This window comes from Quercus suber, unplaced genomic scaffold (genome assembly GCF_002906115.3).
Source record: "Quercus suber isolate HL8 unplaced genomic scaffold, Cork oak 2.0 scaffold_540, whole genome shotgun sequence".
NCBI classification, from domain to species: domain Eukaryota; kingdom Viridiplantae; phylum Streptophyta; class Magnoliopsida; order Fagales; family Fagaceae; genus Quercus; species Quercus suber.
In genome coordinates this window covers 133,279-152,280 of record NW_027069988.1, presented here as the reverse complement: position 1 = coordinate 152,280, position 19,002 = coordinate 133,279, and the positions used below count along the sequence as shown (strand labels likewise).

Here is a 19,002-nt window from a genome sequence, read left to right as displayed (position 1 = left end):
TGGATTTACTTGGACCCAATTCTGCATTATCGCCATCTGGGTCAATGCCGGCTTCCTCTGCAGAATCTAAATTCTTGGTTTCATATTTGAACATTGTTTTTGCAGGTTTAGCTGCATATTGGTGTATGCAGCCAGTTAAGATATAGTAGTAACTTAAGGGCTAGATGATATCCATTATTGTTGTAGCTTCCCACTCCTTGTTGATGCTAATCTTTCATTCTTGACAGCATATGATACAATGTATGTAGTTATTGTCTCTTCCAATATTGTGACTGTAAGTTATTGTGATGATTGATTTTTGAGTAGAAATGAGTTGTATTAAGGGACTAGTTTTATTGTCAGTCATTATTGTACTTGTGTCAATTTTAAATTTCCTGCCCCAAGTTGCTATTTTCTTTTTCTTTGGATCGAAAACTCCCACTAAGAGCATTAGCATTGGAGAATGCTAATGCCATATCTAAGGACAATTTGGCATTTTAAGCCTTAAAATCTTTTGCATCAGACAATTGTAAACACAACTATTGCAAATTTTTTTGCAATAGTGCTACAGTACAATTCTAAACATAGAATTGTACTGTTCACAGTATTGTAAAAAAATAATAATATTTTATTTGAAAGAAAGCTGAAAATGAGAGAGAAAAGAGAGATGGGAGAGAAGATATAATTTTGAGATATATTATTTTATTATATAGATATATTATTTTAATGAGTAAAAGAGGAAAATAGAAATTTGGGATGTGGAGGTATTGTAAAATGGTATGACATAATAATAAAGTGGCTTTTTAGAATTGTAAAATAGAGTAGCATTAGAATTTTCCAATGCTAATGCTCTAATTGGCACCAAAAAGAGAAGCTACATAGTTGATTTCATGCTATAATGTGCATGTCACATGGCTTCGATCCAGAACCATATGGGAAAAAAGTATTTCCATTTCGAGTGCATGTGAGACGCCAAGTGAATTGTCTCATCAGCAATGGAGGAATCAGTTGCATACAACTCACATGTTACGTAAAAAAAGTCAAATTTAATAGTGGTTGTATTTGGTGAACTGCTATGTCTCTTTCCACCGTCAGCATCTTTTATCCAATGAGGGAGTCCCTGTGTGTGTTTTTTTTTCTACGTACACTGAGTTATGTCTCCGACCAAATTAACATGCATGTCGAGTAGTCAGTGGCTCAGAGCTTCTCATATATAGATTTTTACGCCACTTTTTCCCGATTTGTCAATTGGAGCGAGTAACTTTTTCATATAATGGCCATTTATCTGGTTTTGTAATTTAGGTTTTAATCATCAATTTTATAAAAAATTGAAAAATTTGACCAAAAAAAGTTAGTCGTAAAATGTTTTTTAAAATAACTTCTTAATAAATGACCTAAAAGCATACATTAGTAAAAATCTTGTAATATTTAGCTAAATTTTTTGGGCAGTTATTAGCGTACATTGTTCGTACATATTACCTATTTCACTTGTTAAATACTTAAATGTGGATAGACTAGTAGGTTCCAGTTAGTTCAACTAGTAAATTATCTTATGGTTAAATAAGAGATCTGAAATTTAATTCCACGTACACCAAAAAACGATTGGGTTCTCAAAAAAAACCTAAAGCCAAAGAAAGATCCAGTTCCCATGACTCTACCACCACAGCACTAGCAATACTTTCAACTCCCTTGCACCCTTATACGTTTTGGGATTTGCTTGCTTGGATCTGCATTAATTTCTATAATCCTCCATTTGTTCTTAATCACTACCAAAAGTCTCAGCTTCCTCCCTCATCAAACCCCTCAAACGATATTCCCAAATTTGGAAATTCCTTCGTAAAACATTAATTTCATATCAGAATCAGTTGGCCTTTAATATATGAAATTAATGTTGAAAGTGTGAGAAAGAGAGGGTGAAATGCGAGGCCAGTGAGGGAGAAAAAGAGTTCTGTGTGAGAGTATAGAAGACAAGGAATAATAAAAAAAAATTGGCATTTAAAGGAAGAAAAAGTTTGGCTCCAAACTGAAGTAGAGGTTCTATTATGTAGAAATTAAAAAGACCATTTATATGTAAATTATTCCCATGCATTTTTAAGTGAATCGTATGATTGTTTAAATAATGCATATGCATAGTCTTATTGTTGGAGGATTGATATTTTAATATTTTAATAAATAATAATATTTTTATAAAATAAATAATAAGTTGATAATTAAATTTATTGAAAAAGATACGAGAGTTTAGTGTGTTATCAAATTTGTAATCCCACACAAATATGGAAAGAAAGTCCTTATTAATTTATAAGCAAGGGAAATTTATTGGGCTAGAATGTAAAGTAGGACTGTAGGAGAAAATGGGCCAGCACATGCATAGGGGAAGGTGAAAGAAAGAGATATGAGAATTTGGTTTGGATTCCATATGCACGGAGTGTTTAACAGAATATCTTCTAGTGTTTAATAGAAAATCTTCCTTCTAATGCCAACTACATCGAAGCTCACCACATAAATCCAACTACTTTAATACCTCACTTAGTACAATCCTGCGTCACTAGGCTCGCCAATCAGAATTTTATTTAAATCATATTGATTGACATGTTGGATAATTTAAGCCGTAACTTATTAAGTTATAATTGGTTGCACCTCTGTCAAAATTATCAAAATAAAAACTTATGTAAAATACCATATTATTTAGCATGGGCCCAAACTAGATATTTTATGCGAGCCATAGCTTCAAAAATGGTATATAGCAACATGGGCTTTTATTGCCAACGTTCTCCGCCTACTGGCACTGCACATGATTAGCACTCTAAGATCTCAATTGGAATGGATATATATATATATATAGAGAGAGAGAGAGAGAGAGAGAGAGATGCTCACTTGTACATAGTTATGCATGCTCGCTACCATGCTTGAAAATGTGAGTGAAAAGTTTCATTCTAATAACAAAGAAATTCTTAGAAGGTGAACTATTCATTTTATTTAAAAAATGGAAAAAAAAAAAAAAGGCTGGGCAGGTCAGGAATGTAAAAAAAGTCAAATTTAATAGTGGTTGTATTTGGTGAACTGCTATGTCTCTTTCCACCGTCAGCATCTTTTATCCAATGAGGGAGTCCCTGTGTGTGTTTTTTTTTCTACGTACACTGAGTTATGTCTCCGACCAAATTAACATGCATGTCGAGTAGTCAGTGGCTCAGAGCTTCTCATATATAGATTTTTACGCCACTTTTTCCCGATTTGTCAATTGGAGCGAGTAACTTTTTCATATAATGGCCATTTATCTGGTTTTGTAATTTAGGTTTTAATCATCAATTTTATAAAAAATTGAAAAATTTGACCAAAAAAAGTTAGTCGTAAAATGTTTTTTAAAATAACTTCTTAATAAATGACCTAAAAGCATACATTAGTAAAAATCTTGTAATATTTAGCTAAATTTTTTGGGCAGTTATTAGCGTACATTGTTCGTACATATTACCTATTTCACTTGTTAAATACTTAAATGTGGATAGACTAGTAGGTTCCAGTTAGTTCAACTAGTAAATTATCTTATGGTTAAATAAGAGATCTGAAATTTAATTCCACGTACACCAAAAAACGATTGGGTTCTCAAAAAAAACCTAAAGCCAAAGAAAGATCCAGTTCCCATGACTCTACCACCACAGCACTAGCAATACTTTCAACTCCCTTGCACCCTTATACGTTTTGGGATTTGCTTGCTTGGATCTGCATTAATTTCTATAATCCTCCATTTGTTCTTAATCACTACCAAAAGTCTCAGCTTCCTCCCTCATCAAACCCCTCAAACGATATTCCCAAATTTGGAAATTCCTTCGTAAAACATTAATTTCATATCAGAATCAGTTGGCCTTTAATATATGAAATTAATGTTGAAAGTGTGAGAAAGAGAGGGTGAAATGCGAGGCCAGTGAGGGAGAAAAAGAGTTCTGTGTGAGAGTATAGAAGACAAGGAATAATAAAAAAAAATTGGCATTTAAAGGAAGAAAAAGTTTGGCTCCAAACTGAAGTAGAGGTTCTATTATGTAGAAATTAAAAAGACCATTTATATGTAAATTATTCCCATGCATTTTTAAGTGAATCGTATGATTGTTTAAATAATGCATATGCATAGTCTTATTGTTGGAGGATTGATATTTTAATATTTTAATAAATAATAATATTTTTATAAAATAAATAATAAGTTGATAATTAAATTTATTGAAAAAGATACGAGAGTTTAGTGTGTTATCAAATTTGTAATCCCACACAAATATGGAAAGAAAGTCCTTATTAATTTATAAGCAAGGGAAATTTATTGGGCTAGAATGTAAAGTAGGACTGTAGGAGAAAATGGGCCAGCACATGCATAGGGGAAGGTGAAAGAAAGAGATATGAGAATTTGGTTTGGATTCCATATGCACGGAGTGTTTAACAGAATATCTTCTAGTGTTTAATAGAAAATCTTCCTTCTAATGCCAACTACATCGAAGCTCACCACATAAATCCAACTACTTTAATACCTCACTTAGTACAATCCTGCGTCACTAGGCTCGCCAATCAGAATTTTATTTAAATCATATTGATTGACATGTTGGATAATTTAAGCCGTAACTTATTAAGTTATAATTGGTTGCACCTCTGTCAAAATTATCAAAATAAAAACTTATGTAAAATACCATATTATTTAGCATGGGCCCAAACTAGATATTTTATGCGAGCCATAGCTTCAAAAATGGTATATAGCAACATGGGCTTTTATTGCCAACGTTCTCCGCCTACTGGCACTGCACATGATTAGCACTCTAAGATCTCAATTGGAATGGATATATATATATATATAGAGAGAGAGAGAGAGAGAGAGAGAGATGCTCACTTGTACATAGTTATGCATGCTCGCTACCATGCTTGAAAATGTGAGTGAAAAGTTTCATTCTAATAACAAAGAAATTCTTAGAAGGTGAACTATTCATTTTATTTAAAAAATGGAAAAAAAAAAAAAAGGCTGGGCAGGTCAGGAAATTGCAATTTAAACCTATAGTTTTTAAATTTACAAATTAAATTATGAACTTTTAAATCATTTTGATTCAAACTCCAACTCCTTCTATTGGCAACAGGACAAGAGATAAAGAGAAAGTTTGAATCAGAGTAGATTTAAAATTTTAGGGTTTAATTTGAAATCCTAAATTATAGGGTTTAATTTTAAACTATCTATAAATGATGGGATTTAAATATGAGAAGGATTAGGCTTCGAGAGAGGTAATCAAATGATAAGGAAGAAAGGCAAACCCCAAATCCCAATAGCTCTTGCCATGCAATTTAGTATCCACGCCCTATACCAATACCTGATATCAAAATCCTACCTTCAACACCTGACTCCATGATTTATATGGAAGATCTAAATGGTCACTCGAATCTTCCTAGGATGTAGAAAGTAGAAACTATTTTGGATAACATAGAAGCGTCTTACATTGAACCTAGATTAATGTAGTCTAGTTTGGGCAAGTAGATCTACTCATAGAGTTACACATTGGCTTGGCTAATGTTCTTGGTTGCTTTGATCCAAAAAGAGTACTTTTTCCCCAAAGGCCGCTTAACTCACTTCCAAAAAGAGTACTTTTCCCTTTAAAAGCTCTTTCGGTAGAAATTGCCAAAAAGAGTACTTTAAAAGCTCTTTTAGTAGATATTGCCAAACCCTAAGGTTGCATTTGAATTTGAATTTTAAATCAATAGTTTTGAAATGTTTTGATTTCAAATCCATTGATTTTAGATAAAAGTGACAAATCCAAATTCAAGTCCTTGATTTTTATTTTTTTTTCATTAAAAAAAAAAAAAAAATCCTACTAGCCAAACGTGAGTCTTTAAAGCTCTATATATCAGAGGCTATATTTCCGATAGAAGGCACTAAATCCATACTATAGATCTAGATAAGTATTTATGGATAGAAAGCTTTGCATCCCAACCTTTGGACCAAAATGAGAGAGAGAGAGAGAGAGAGAGAGAGAGAGAGAGAGAAGACATACCCAAGCAAGATATGAAACGGAGGCATCAAAGTTCTAGACAAATAAAAAAAGTGAGGGACATTCCCAGGTGAGTTCTTTTGAGAACGTTACAAGCTCCACGAGAAACACATGCAAACTGAGTTTCTAAGAACTGCATGAAATATAAAACTCTAGAAAAGACTAATATAGAAATATGTCTGACATTCTCTCAAACTATTTTAAGCAACCTTCCTTCTCAATGATCTCTCTCAAACTATTTTAAGCACCCTTCTTCTCAATGAGGTTCTCAATCAGATCTGCTGCATCTTGAACAGTGGCAATGCTCTGTGCACTATCTTCTTCCACACTGATCCCAAACTCCTCCTCAAGTCCCATCACAATCTCAACCTGTTCGGAAAGAGGTACTTTCATGAGTTACGACTTACAATGAATAAGACCATCCACATGTATTAAAATCACATGATTCATGACAGTTAATAAGACCAGCCACACGTATTAAAATCACATGATTCATTAAATCAAGAACCCCCACCCAACCCACTCTTTTCATTCTAGTTTCCTCTTATATTGGATGTCACTCCATTTTTATACCACCATTCTCATGAGAAGTATGCTGATTGGTAGTGGAATAAAGTATAAGGATTTTTTTTTATTGTTCCATATTCTTCAGTGAGGTCAAGCAATAAAATAAGTAGTAGCACAATATTGGCTATAGAGATTGAGTGCATTTTATCAGGAAATCGATTCAGAAGGAAGACAATAAATACAGTTTGATAAAGAATCAATCATTATCAATGATAACTCCATGTATATTGCTTTCTTTAAGGCAGCATGTGAAGTTAAATGTAAAATGCCTCAGTAAGATAAACAAAATAGTAGAAATAAGCTGAAGCAAATTATTGACTTATTGTTATTCTTGGAGAAGGTACAAGTTAAAAGGTTAAGCGAACACATCTACATTCAGAGAATTTGATTTCCCTCTCATTTCAGATATATTCAAGCATTACCTTTCCAAACAAGTACAACAGCAATATCAAAGTTGCTTGATGGTTGTACAGTAACAAAATAAACAACGGGCCTTTAATTAAGAGTTGCATCAGAACAAAATAATATGTACAGGAAAATATAATAGATGTTTCTTGGGTAGAGATATTAGGGTACCGTGTCGAGAGAATCAGCTCCAAGGGCAGCAAATTTTGACTCTCCAGTGACTGCAGAATCATCAGGTAGAGCTAGCTGCTTCTTCACAATTTCACACACCTTCGTCACTGTCTCTGGTTTGGCCTGCACAGGAGCATTAGCATTCTTGTTGCTGGTTACATCAACATACAAACACTACGCTTGAAATCTATATATATGTACTAGTTTCATTATTTAAAACCACATAATATGTCCAAAGAAAACAAATGTTCACATGGATAACCCAAAGACAAAGCAGCTTATACAATAGGTTGGGAGAGGAACACCCAATTTCTTATCTGGACTAGTAACCCATGAACTTAATCTCTTTTCCAAGAAGTGGAATGAGAGTATAAAAGACAGACTGAGAGGCTGAACAACCCTGACAATCACATGTAGCACATTGTTCATGACACATTTTAGATATTTAGGAAAACTTTCTGACTGACTGCCACTGGACTCGTAAGGTTAACCTCGTCAGGGTTCTGATAGGCTTTTGTTTGACAAACAAATGATGAATCAGTTTATACAATGCTAGTGAAAATATCTAGAATGCAAAGAACAATATAATATGATTGTTGAAAGGTCAAAATATTGATAAATTTGATATGTTCTGGAATAGTGAAGAAATTACCGCACAAGAAATATGGAAACGTGCTGGCTGCATCCTAAGAGTTGTGAAGCTTTTCCCACTAATAGGAAAGGAAACTGATTTCAGATTAGAGATCCTGCTGCTTGGTGCCTGGTTAGCCAATCAACCACAATAAATGAATTAAGACCCAATTTACCTTTCTTAAAAATACTGTTTTTTTTTTTACTAATAGGTCATATATTTTCAACAATTTGAAAAGTAAAATCCAGTCATCAGTTCTGGCAACTTAAAATATTTGTTTAGATTAAAGTAAAAAAAATTGACTTAATCTCTCTATTTTTACACAACAAGCATCAATTAATCTACTAAGCATCTAATTTGAATGGTCTTATCTCCAAACAGCCTAAAGCCGTATCCACCAACCATAAAAATGGGATTTTCTAGTACCAGAAAATCACGCTGATCACACTATATGAGACCCATTTTTTGCAAATGGGTCTTGTAAAACATGGCATGCTATGAACATTCAAAATTTTATATATATATATATATATTCACTCCATGATAATTCCTCTTTATTATTAGGCCAAAACGGCAATTGATTTTTGGGATAGGGGTGATTCGAAACCAGGTCCTTTGTTTGACCACAAGAGAATTTACCGGTTGACCAATGAAATAGTTATGTTCGAAATTAAATAATCCAAAGTCCAAACTCTGAATAACATCAACAGAAAACAAAGAGTTAGAGAGAGACTAAAAACGGTCCTGTATATTTTACCGACCACAAAATTTTCTTTGGTAGAATATAAAGTAAAAATATTTGTCTCATAAATCATTGATACTTTTAATCATATACAACATATCAGAATCTTAATAGTCACATAAATTAAAATAATAGCCAGTAAACAAGAACTTAATTGAAACTTAATCATTCCTTAGTTATAAGATGCAAATTATAAACATCAATATTGAAGAAACCGATCCAATAACACAAATTGCAATAACCACAAATACATAACCCACTTTAACATTCAAGATCAATATCAAACATTTCTAGCTTTCCTTCAATTAAAAAGGAAAATAGAGCTTATAAAACGAAGATCTGAGTCACTAAGCAGAACCACAGTATGATTATAAAACAAATATCAAACAATTAAAAAAGAAATCATAAATCTGACAACAACGATTCACTGATTGAATTATAAAGAAAGAAAAACAAATAACAAAAAACGAAGATCGAAATATCATTACCAAGCTGGCCTTGAAGGAGACCATGGAAATCGAAGTTCCTGTAACAGAGGCCATTGAGAGAGAGAGAGAGAGAGAGAGAGAGAGAGAGATCTGAGCTTGTAGAGAGAGAAAGAGAAATGGGGTTTTGGGAGAGACGGAGAGCACGAAGGTTGTGTGTTGAGTGTGTGTGTGAGAGAAAAAGGGTTTTTGACAACGTTATATATAGAAGCCCAACTCGTATTTTTCTGTGTTGTTTGTTGAGGTTTGTTGAGCATCGTTTGTATCGAGCAGTCTTATTGAGGAGTGTTTGGCTTCTCCTTTCTTAATTTTTGCCTTTTTCTACCGTTTGTTTGCGGAGATTATTATGCAATACCTAAAACTTTTAGGTGCACTAATTAAGGACCAACTGACTTCTTTTAGTTGAATTCAATGGTGCTTTAAAAAAAAAAAAAGAGCACATTTTTTTTTATAGATTTGGCTTATCTTTAGTATTTTTTTAATTAGATAGTCCTTTTGTTTTAAATATATAATCGCAAGTGATAGTAAATTTTAATTTTTATATTTTATTTAGTTGGTGGGTGATGCGATAGTCTATCATTAAAATAAAATGAGATTTTTTAAAAAAAAAAAATACTGGAGGTAAGCCAAACTCTTTTATTACATACTAATCAAGGGTTAATCAAAAGACGACAGTTACATTCACAACATTTTCTTTTTTGAATTTGATTGAAAATCCTTAACAACATTTAAGAAATCATATCTAAATTTTATTATTGTATATTGAATTCGAAAAATGCTAGAGTTACAAACTTTTTTATAAATTTTTTTACAAACGGTTGACGTGACAAGTGTTTATTGGTAAATAAAAAAGTGATGTTAGTGATAGGCCCAGATAAGAACTAGTAAGAAGTTGGCTACAATAACAGTTTGTAAAAATATTGTAAAATTGTTTGTGCTTGTAATATCACTCATTGAATTCTATTTATGCTCTTTTTTTTTCTTTTTCTTTTTTTTTTGGAAAGTGTATCTTTACAAGATTCTACTTTCTTTTCTTTTTATGTCATTCATATTTACAATTAAAATGATCAGAGGAGAGTGACAATCTCAACTATGAAAATGTTTGAATTTTCACATATCATATGCAAAATATGGGTTTATAGATTCAATAATATTCTATCTATATGAAATTTAGTATACAAATTAAGAAAATGTCTAAATGTGAAAACAGCCAATGTGATTTTGGTCAATTGTAAAAACATCTCCTAAGTTTCAATTATTCTTTATAAGTCCATGAGGTTTTCATATTGCCAATTTTACCCATGGCACTAAATTCCATTAATTCTTGTGGATGAAAAAATCTTTTGACCATCATGTGACCAATGATGCGAAATCAATTAGTGAAAAATCCTAATATCAATCAAATTCTGAGATCTTTTTGAAATGTAAAAACCAAAAACTATATATCTTTTTATTGTGAATTATTCGTACAAATTTTTTGTAATTTTGGGAAAAAATGTAAATTATTTTACATATATTTTCTTTAAGTCATGTAACCATTGATCTTTTTTCCCCCTCATGTGGAAAATGATGACTCTTGAAAAATTATAATTGTGCCAGGGTGAGTTATTTATTTGGTTTTATTGTTGTTGTTGACAACAAAAATGCTAAAAAAATAAATGTTAAAATGCCTAACACATCCCTAAAGCTTGAGGTTTTTGAATTTTACACCATGAAGTTTTTGAATTTGAATTTTACTGTGTAAAAGTTATATTTTATTTGCATAAGTAGCCATTTCATCCATATTTTCAGTTAAGTACATAAGCTTGTCATGTGAATTTAATTCGTCTAATAAAATGACGTACATCATTTTCATTATGTCACACCGTTTTTTAGCCTAAAAAAACTTTAAAAAATCAAAATGAATTTTCTAAAATCTAAAAATTACAATGAACTAAATAAAAATGATAATGAAAATATTAAAAAAAATTATTAAAAAAAACTTTAGAGGTGTAGTTTCACTAGTTTGCACTTTAGCCCAAAAAAAAAAAAGCAAAATATTGTAAATAATACCTTAATATTTCTAAATTTACAAGTTTACCCTATAATATATCCGATAAATTTGCTCAGCCAAAGGTTATGACGCCAACATTCTTTCCTTTCGACGTGGTGACAAACAGAGTATATAATAAATGGATTTTAGAATATTATATATTTCATTTTACATGTAGTTTGTTACACTTTGTAAAGAGAGCTGCAATATAGACCGAAATTTTCACTCTTTCACATAGGGTGTCATACTGTCATCACCTTTTACTTGGACCCATCTACCCAACCAAAAAAAAAAAATTTGTGAAAATTTCGATGAAGTTTTCTGTCCATACAGACTAACTGCTTTGGAATTAGACATTAATGAGAGGTGCCTTACTTTGAAGTTTGTCAAATTTCCCAATAGATCCTCCCATGCCATGATTGGAGTGTTTGAAGGTTTTTGCCTTTCCTTTTGGGTGGAAATGGAGATTCACCATAATTCATTCATTGATCAAGGTAACCTACTTTGGGGAATTTAGCTTCATAAGAAAGAGTCGAATTTTCAAGGATTGCATTCGATTGTTAATGGAGAAGGTATCTTATGGGATGAAAGTAGCTCTTCCAACTATGGTCAATATGCTCGCTCACAGCACAAGGCAAAATAGGCAGCCTTGGTTCATCAATTGAAGACCTAAGAGATGAAGTCATTTAAACCAAACCTCAATACAGAAAGATACACTCTCCTAAATTAAGATGTGAAATTCTCGCCCATCAACCCACGATCTTCAATTATTGGCCTAAATCACTAGATTTGCGCTCCCCATAAATGTCGTAGTTCTCATTATTCCATGACAAAAGATAATGAAAGGGAATGAAGGAAGGAGCAGAGATATTATACAATAGGACCACGTCACTTGTCTATCATTTCACTACAAGACTTACACTTATTTAAAATTATTGAGTTAATCTAATTTTTTTTTCCATAAACTAACTTAGCAATTTTAAAAAGATGAGAGTCTTTTAGTAAAATGAGAATTATATAATTTGTCAAATGAGTGGGCTTAAGAGACCTCCATATTAGCAACAATCCACACATTCCCTAAAATATAAGAGAAAACACCATAAAACTTATTGTTTTCTTCACATTCTTCTATAGTATTATTTAAGGGGTTTTTCCTGTTTGGATTCATTATTTTTTTAGTTCAAAATCTATACTATTATTTAAGGGGTTTTCCCTGTTTGAATTCCTTATTTTTTAGTTCAAAAATGTCCTTACATTCTTATGTTTAAGTAGAGATAAAACTAAAGGACAATCCGGTAAAAATGTAACTTTAACTCTCACTAAAATATTGCCTAAAAAATAGAACCACTCTTCTATTAATTTTCAAATTAATTTATTTACTTATAAATTAAAATTTCAAAATAAAATATATATATATATATATAATTAAAAAAAATACATTTTTTCTATTTATTTACAAAATAGAACCACTAAAAAAAAAAAACCTCATCGCACACACGAAAGGTATTCCTTACGAGTTTTGACTTAAGCATGGAAGGAATTTACTTTAGCATCACATTGGTGCTCTCCGATTGAGTGTTTACATTTTATAGGTCATCCCGGCTCTTGTTTGGACAAGTGGACCCTTAAAAAGAATTTTATATTATCATCATACATTAGATATATGCTTACCTTTTCGATGATGAGATGTTGAAGTCAATTAATAGATCTTTTATTTGTAGGTTTCTGCAGAATGGTGTTGGTGTGCGTTTCACTGTTTCTTGCTTGCAAGGAAATGTGAAACATGTGCGGTGCGGCGTGTGTAATGCCATGGCAGGTTCTGTTCCCAATGTATGACACGTAAAACACCTATGTGGGAACCAAGTTACAGGTGTCCTATCTCGAGAGTTCCAGGAGAAGCACGTGCTTAGCCACAACAACTTTCAACCACAATTTGCACCGGCCTAATTATAAAAATTAAGCTAAAATTTAAATTAGTCTAGCTACATACTAGCCCAATACTGGTCTTATTTTTTTGGATTGTGCTGTCAAATATTAATGAAATTAGCCGAATGGTTATTATATTACTAATGTTCTGAAGTAATATAAAGTTTGAGTATCCTCTAGCATTCCTATTATCTATCCATTTTAGATAACACTTTAAATAAATCAAGCTATTTATAAATAATTCGAGTTTGACTTCTTAAAAATGTTTGCTTATGTTCGTTTAAGTAACAAATAACTGAAGCTTAAGCCCAAGCCCAAGTTTAAACTAGACCGTTAAATAAGCATGTTCAAACATTATAATGTATTTGAGAACAAGCTCATAAACATTGAAACTCGATAGTAGTAATAATAATAATAATGTTGTCGTTGTTGTTGTTGTGACCTCACGGTCTAAAATTATACTTAGATATACTTGTGATTAAAATGTGTAAGTTCGTAAATGAGTTCGCATAAAATCAAATTATTATTTGGAATTTGTTGATAATATACTATCCATCCGTAGTAAAGATTCATACATTTGTGAATTAGTGAAAAAAATTTAGTCATAGTTTTATTATATGGATAATTGAGTAATTAAAGAAATAACTCGAGCTTGTTGACAAAAAAGTGAACCAAACTTGAACTTGTAAATAAAATAACTATATCTTCAATCATTTTATAAATAAATAAATAAATAAAATGTGGTCGTTTATGTGAACAGAGAGAGACTTGAAAGCTAGAAAGGGACATTAGCCTCATGAATCTTGAGGACCAATCCTAGCACTATGCCGGCGAGCTCTACCTAAAAACGAGTGTCCTCCATTCAGTTCCACCTCAAAAGAATGATCAGCTGCCATACACAACCATCTCCACATTTAATGCGCCACAACTAGTACACATCAAATTTATGGTGATGCAATCTATCCCCTTATTAGGTTGGTCAGTACTGCCTAGTTGCACTCTACAGGTCATTATGTTAGTGTACGTTTTCGTCTAGCGTTTGCGTTTTCAGCTTCTATTTTTTGTTTTTTTTTTAATGTTTTTTATGTGTTTCCAGCTTTTTGAGAGACAAATTTTACTGTTTACAGACCCACAAATTTTACTTTTCAATAGCTTTTACATTAAAAATAGGTCCTATGGTACTATTCACACATTTAAAAATTATTTTACTACAGTGTTTTTCAGTTTTCAATTTCAATTTTCAGCTATATCCAAACAGACTCTTAGAATGATAATGTTCATGTTAGTCCCAAATCTTGAGATTGGTGAGACATGTCCATATTGGAAGCCTATAAATAGTCCTTCCATTTCTACATAAGAGTATGACCATAAAAATTCACAAAAATAAAATGATTACTCTGCTGATATGGATTCAATCTGTCTTTATCACCATATTGTCATTGATAAACCCCTCAGGGAAGGGCATGTTCATAAAGATTTGGGTGAGCGTATGTGCTGATTAGTATCAGCGAAACGCCTTGGCTTGTGATCCTTCCTAAAGAATTCCACCTCCCACAATAATGATAGTGAACGTTTATTAAAATAATGATAACGTGGTATAGAATTTTAGGAACTTCATGATATAGTTACCCTTTTTTTTTTTTTTTTTTTTTTTGAGAATCATGATATAGTTACATTAATAACTCTATAAGATGCTAAAACAATTTTTTGAGAGAGTTTCAACCTATGGCGACTTAAACAGTTGAGTTAACTGAAACTCATATGCTAAAACAATTTTGAATTATTATTATTATTATTATTTTAGAATCAAGATCATAAGCTTTCATTAAATCAAACTAGCCAAAGTCGGCTTGAAGTACACTTTGTAACTGTGATGGAACATCCTCTATCCACACAAGATAACCACTAATATGTTTAACATGTCTAGCAAGGTTATTTGCCAAATTATTACCCTGCCTACGAGTGTGCGTGAAACTCAAGCTGCTGAAGCCATCCATAATTTGTCTTGTTGCAGCAATCAAATGACCATATGTTGACCGTGATTCCTCCTCACTCCTCATGGCTTTAATAACTACTTTAGAATCTCCCTCAATGATGATAGAAGACACACCTAACTCAGCTGCAAAGGACACCGCATGGACAGCTGCTAGAGCTTCAACATCCACGATTGATGGTGGGAGTGCTATATTCTCAGACAAAGATGCGATGACCTTACCTTGGTAGTTTCAAATCACTACACCCAACCCCACTCTCTTATCTTCTTTAAATACAGCCCCATCGAAGTTTACTTTAAATATCGTCATTGGAGGAGGTTGCCATCGAACTTGTCGGTCCTCTGTTCTCGTTGACTGGAGTTGCTGTTGCCTTCTGGAAGCACCTGCACAAAGTCGTGTAACATTTAGATGGCCAACAGACCGATTTGGTTGTGATGATGCCGAAAAATCACCAGTGAGCCACACAATACTCACACGCTCAGAATGTAACCTGCACAACACAAGAAATGAGAAAGACCTTAACAGAAAGTATCGGTGTGGTGTCGGCCAAATACTCTCCGAAGATCAAGTTAGAATCTCTTACAACTCCAAAGTGCTAGAGATGGTCAATTATGCGTACCTTGATTTGTGAGAGTATTGGAGCTTTTATAGTAATCGAAGATTGATGTCTTTCCCTTGGAGTAAAAGTCCTTTCCTTATAGGAATCCTGTTCAATAGTCCTAAACGTGATGAACAAGTCTTTTCCTTATAGAGAAGATCTTCATTAATGTGTGCAGCTTCTAGAATCCTATTTGCGCTAGGATTTCATTCTATGGTGTGCACCGTAAGTATTCCAATCTAGGGTTTTTCTAGAGATTATGAGATAACAAAATCAGATTCCTCATGGATCCCTCACCTGTCTGTACTGAGTCTGTCTAGATGCAGATCCGTCCTGTACATATGAGGGTTCGTCCGTATGAAATTCATCCTCTTCAGGTTGTAAGTGAACTCTTTCTGGTTGACCCTCACTTGGTTCCTTTGATACCATATCGCCCAAACTAGCATGGCAAAACTCTCCAAATCCTTGCCTTCAGCTATAACATGATGAACCAATGCTTGGAAGCTTGCCTTCATCTTTGCTGGAATTGCATTTTTACACACTCTTTAGAGGAAATTCCTCACTTTGTTTGGAGCAGAAGCATCCCAAATATTTTTCCAGAGAGCTTGATTAAGGCCCGGATTGGTTGAGCTTGTGACTTGAGATGAATTTTCTTTAATTAGAAAATTATAACATGACTTGACCGTATAATTACTTGAAGGGACAAATAGCCAAATTATTTTATCCTCAATCCTCCTCTGACTCAAAGGAATACTCAAAATCAGTTCAGCTTCTTGGGGAGTGAACAGGCCCTTAATCAAATATGTCTCCCACTTGTGAGTATCCGGGTTGATGAGGTCACTCACTTTGGCTTCTTGAAAGCCTTCCAACACTGGTGATTGCACTATAGGCTTATCTCGGGATGGTACCCAAGTGTCATTCCACACGCTAACATTCTCCCCATAACTTATCCTCCATCTTGCTCCTCTCTTCAACGCATCTCTTCCTTTCAATATGCTCTACCAAGCATAAGAACCTCTAGATGACTGAGCAGCCTCCATGATGGAACAATTAGGAAAAAATTTCACCTTGAAGATCCGATAAAACAAAGAATTTTTATTGTGAAGGAGCTATGCCTGTTTTGCTAAGAGAGTATCATTAAATAAGGCTAAATCGTTAAAACTCATACCTCTTCCTTTTTTTGGTTGGCAAAGACTCTCCCACATCATCCAATGGATTTTTCTACGCTCACCTCTTTGTCCCCACCAAAATTTCTTGACAAGGTTTTCAATCTCAGAGCATAGACCTACTGGGAGTTCAAAGCAACTCATGGTATAGGTGGGTATTACTTGGACCACAGCTTTAATTAATACCTCCCTCCTTGCTTGTGAAAGTAGCTTCTCTTCCCATCCTTGTAATTTCCTCCGCACCTTTTCCTTGATAAAGTTGAAACTAGCCTTCTTTCTCCTCCACGCAAATAAGGGTAGCCCCAACTACTTCTTATATTGCTTGATTTCAGGAACTCCCAGAGCATGATTTATGTGGTTTCTCATATCTTTTGAGGTGAGCTTGCTAAAAAATATGGTATTTTTGTTTTTATTTATCTGCTGGCCAGAACATCTACCATAAGTCTCTAGGATTTCAAGTACTTTTTGGCACTCCTACACTGTTGCCCTACAAAATAGGAGACTGTCATCTGCAAAAAGAAAATGGGTTAGTTTCATGCTATTTCTGCAAAGCTAATAGCCTTGGATCTCTCCAGAGAGTGAGGCTTGGTTCATGAGACCATGAAGACCCTTTATGCATATTAAAAACAAAAAGGGTGAGAGTAGATCTCCCTGACGAATACCCCTTGTTGGATGGATCATACCTTTGGGCTCCCTATTCACCAATATAGAGTATGAAATTGTAGTAACACACAACATCAGCAATTTCACCCACTGTTCACTAAAACCTTGCTTCCTCATTACCATCTCCAAATATGGTCATTCCACCCTATCATAAGCTTTACTCATATCCAATTTAATCGCCATATAATTATCTCTCCCGTTATGTTTTTGCAAGCTATGAAGTGATTCAAAAGCTACCAAAATATTATCAGAAATCAATCTACTTTTAGTAAAAGCACTTTAATGTTCCGAAATAATTTTTGGTAAAACTTTTTTTAATCTATTTGCTAAAACTTTCGAAAATATTTTATATAGAACATTACCTAAACTGATGGGTCTATATTCAGAAACATTTTATAGGCTTTTTATTTTTGGGATAAGGGTGATAAAGGTGTGATTTAGGTGAGGTGGTTGGGTAGCCGAATTTAGAAAACTAAGAGCATCCAAAGTGACATCATTTCCAACTAGGTTCCAATAATTTTGAAAAAATAGAGGGGACATACCGTCAGGGCCTGGAGCTTTTAGCGAAGCCATCTGTTTAATTGCTTCCTTTACTTCCCATGCCATAAATTGAGCTGAAAGCTGAGAGTTCATATCTTCTGTAATTATATTCTGAATGGAATTAATAGTCTCATTATGCTGAGGAGGTTGACTGGAAGTGAAGAGATCTCTATAGTAGTCCACCAATGTAGCCGTCACTTCTTCCATATCTAAACCACATTGCCCTTCGCAGTTTCTGATTTTTACAATGGAGTTCTTTCGGTATCTTTGGGTAGCTCTTCTATGGAAATACTTTAAATTCTGGTCTCCATTCTTCGCCCATAGCACTTTTGACCTTTATAGCCACATGCGTGATTCCTTATCTAAAAGATCATTAATATCTGCCTTGAGAGATCTTACACGTGAATTATCACCAGACTACAAAGCTTCTTTTTTAGCTTCAATGAGTAGTCTCTTCAGGTTTAACTCAGATATGAATTCCTAAAGTGGACTTTACTCCAATGAGTTAATTCTTTCCCGCATTTCTCGATCTTTTGAACCACCCTTACATTTGGATCTAGACCTTCTTGAGAAGACCATACTGCTTCTACCACTTCTGTGCATCCCTTGTCAGACAACCACATTTCTTCAAACCGGAATGGATTGGCAATATGTGGAAGATCCAAACTCTTTGGCCTAATCCATAAAGGACTATGATCAGAAGATGTGACAGATAATTGGTAAACTCTTGACTCCGCAAATCTAAGCATCCATTCATTATTGGCTAGAGCTCTGTCTAGTCTTTCCCAAATCGAATGGCCATCAACAACATGTTTTTGCCAAGTGAACTGAGATCCCACAAAGCCAAGATCTATAAAACCGCACTCATCCACTGCTTCTCTAAATATCTACATCTATGTTTGGCTTCTATTGCTTCCTCCCCACTTTTCTGAACTTTTCAGCAACTCATTAAAATCCCTCGCACACAACCATGGAAGAGTAATATGATTATTTAATTGTCGTAATAAATTCCATGATTCAAAACGTTTATGCGTGATGGGTTCTCCATAAAATCCTGTTATCCGCCAAGCATCTTCCTTCCCCTTATTAACAATG

The 19,002-nt window shown here is 33.6% G+C and overlaps 1 protein-coding gene across 1 annotated transcript; it reads right to left on the bottom strand.

Annotated features, from left to right (window-relative positions):
* Nucleotides 1-6,000: 6,000 nt before the first annotated feature.
* Nucleotides 6,001-9,161, bottom strand: LOC111987702 (acyl carrier protein 1, chloroplastic). Its single transcript, XM_024019423.2, has 4 exons — nt 8,992-9,161; nt 7,783-7,890; nt 7,131-7,253; nt 6,001-6,356 (listed from the first exon to the last, which is right to left on the bottom strand). The coding sequence occupies exons 1-4, from the start codon at nt 9,043-9,045 to the stop codon at nt 6,228-6,230; spliced, it is 414 nt and encodes a 137-aa protein (XP_023875191.1). The 5' UTR covers nt 9,046-9,161; the 3' UTR covers nt 6,001-6,227.
* Nucleotides 9,162-19,002: the final 9,841 nt, after the last annotated feature.

Coding starts and splice junctions, on each gene's coding strand:
- LOC111987702 (XM_024019423.2), bottom strand. CDS start 9,045: ATGGCCTCTGTTACAGGAACTTCGATTTCCATGGTCTCCTTCAAGGCC. Junction 7,891..8,991: donor TCTCCTTCAAGGCCAGCTTG/GTAATGATATTT, acceptor TTGGCTAACCAG/GCACCAAGCAGCAGGATCTC. Junction 7,254..7,782: donor GTTTCCATATTTCTTGTGCG/GTAATTTCTTCA, acceptor GCTCCTGTGCAG/GCCAAACCAGAGACAGTGAC.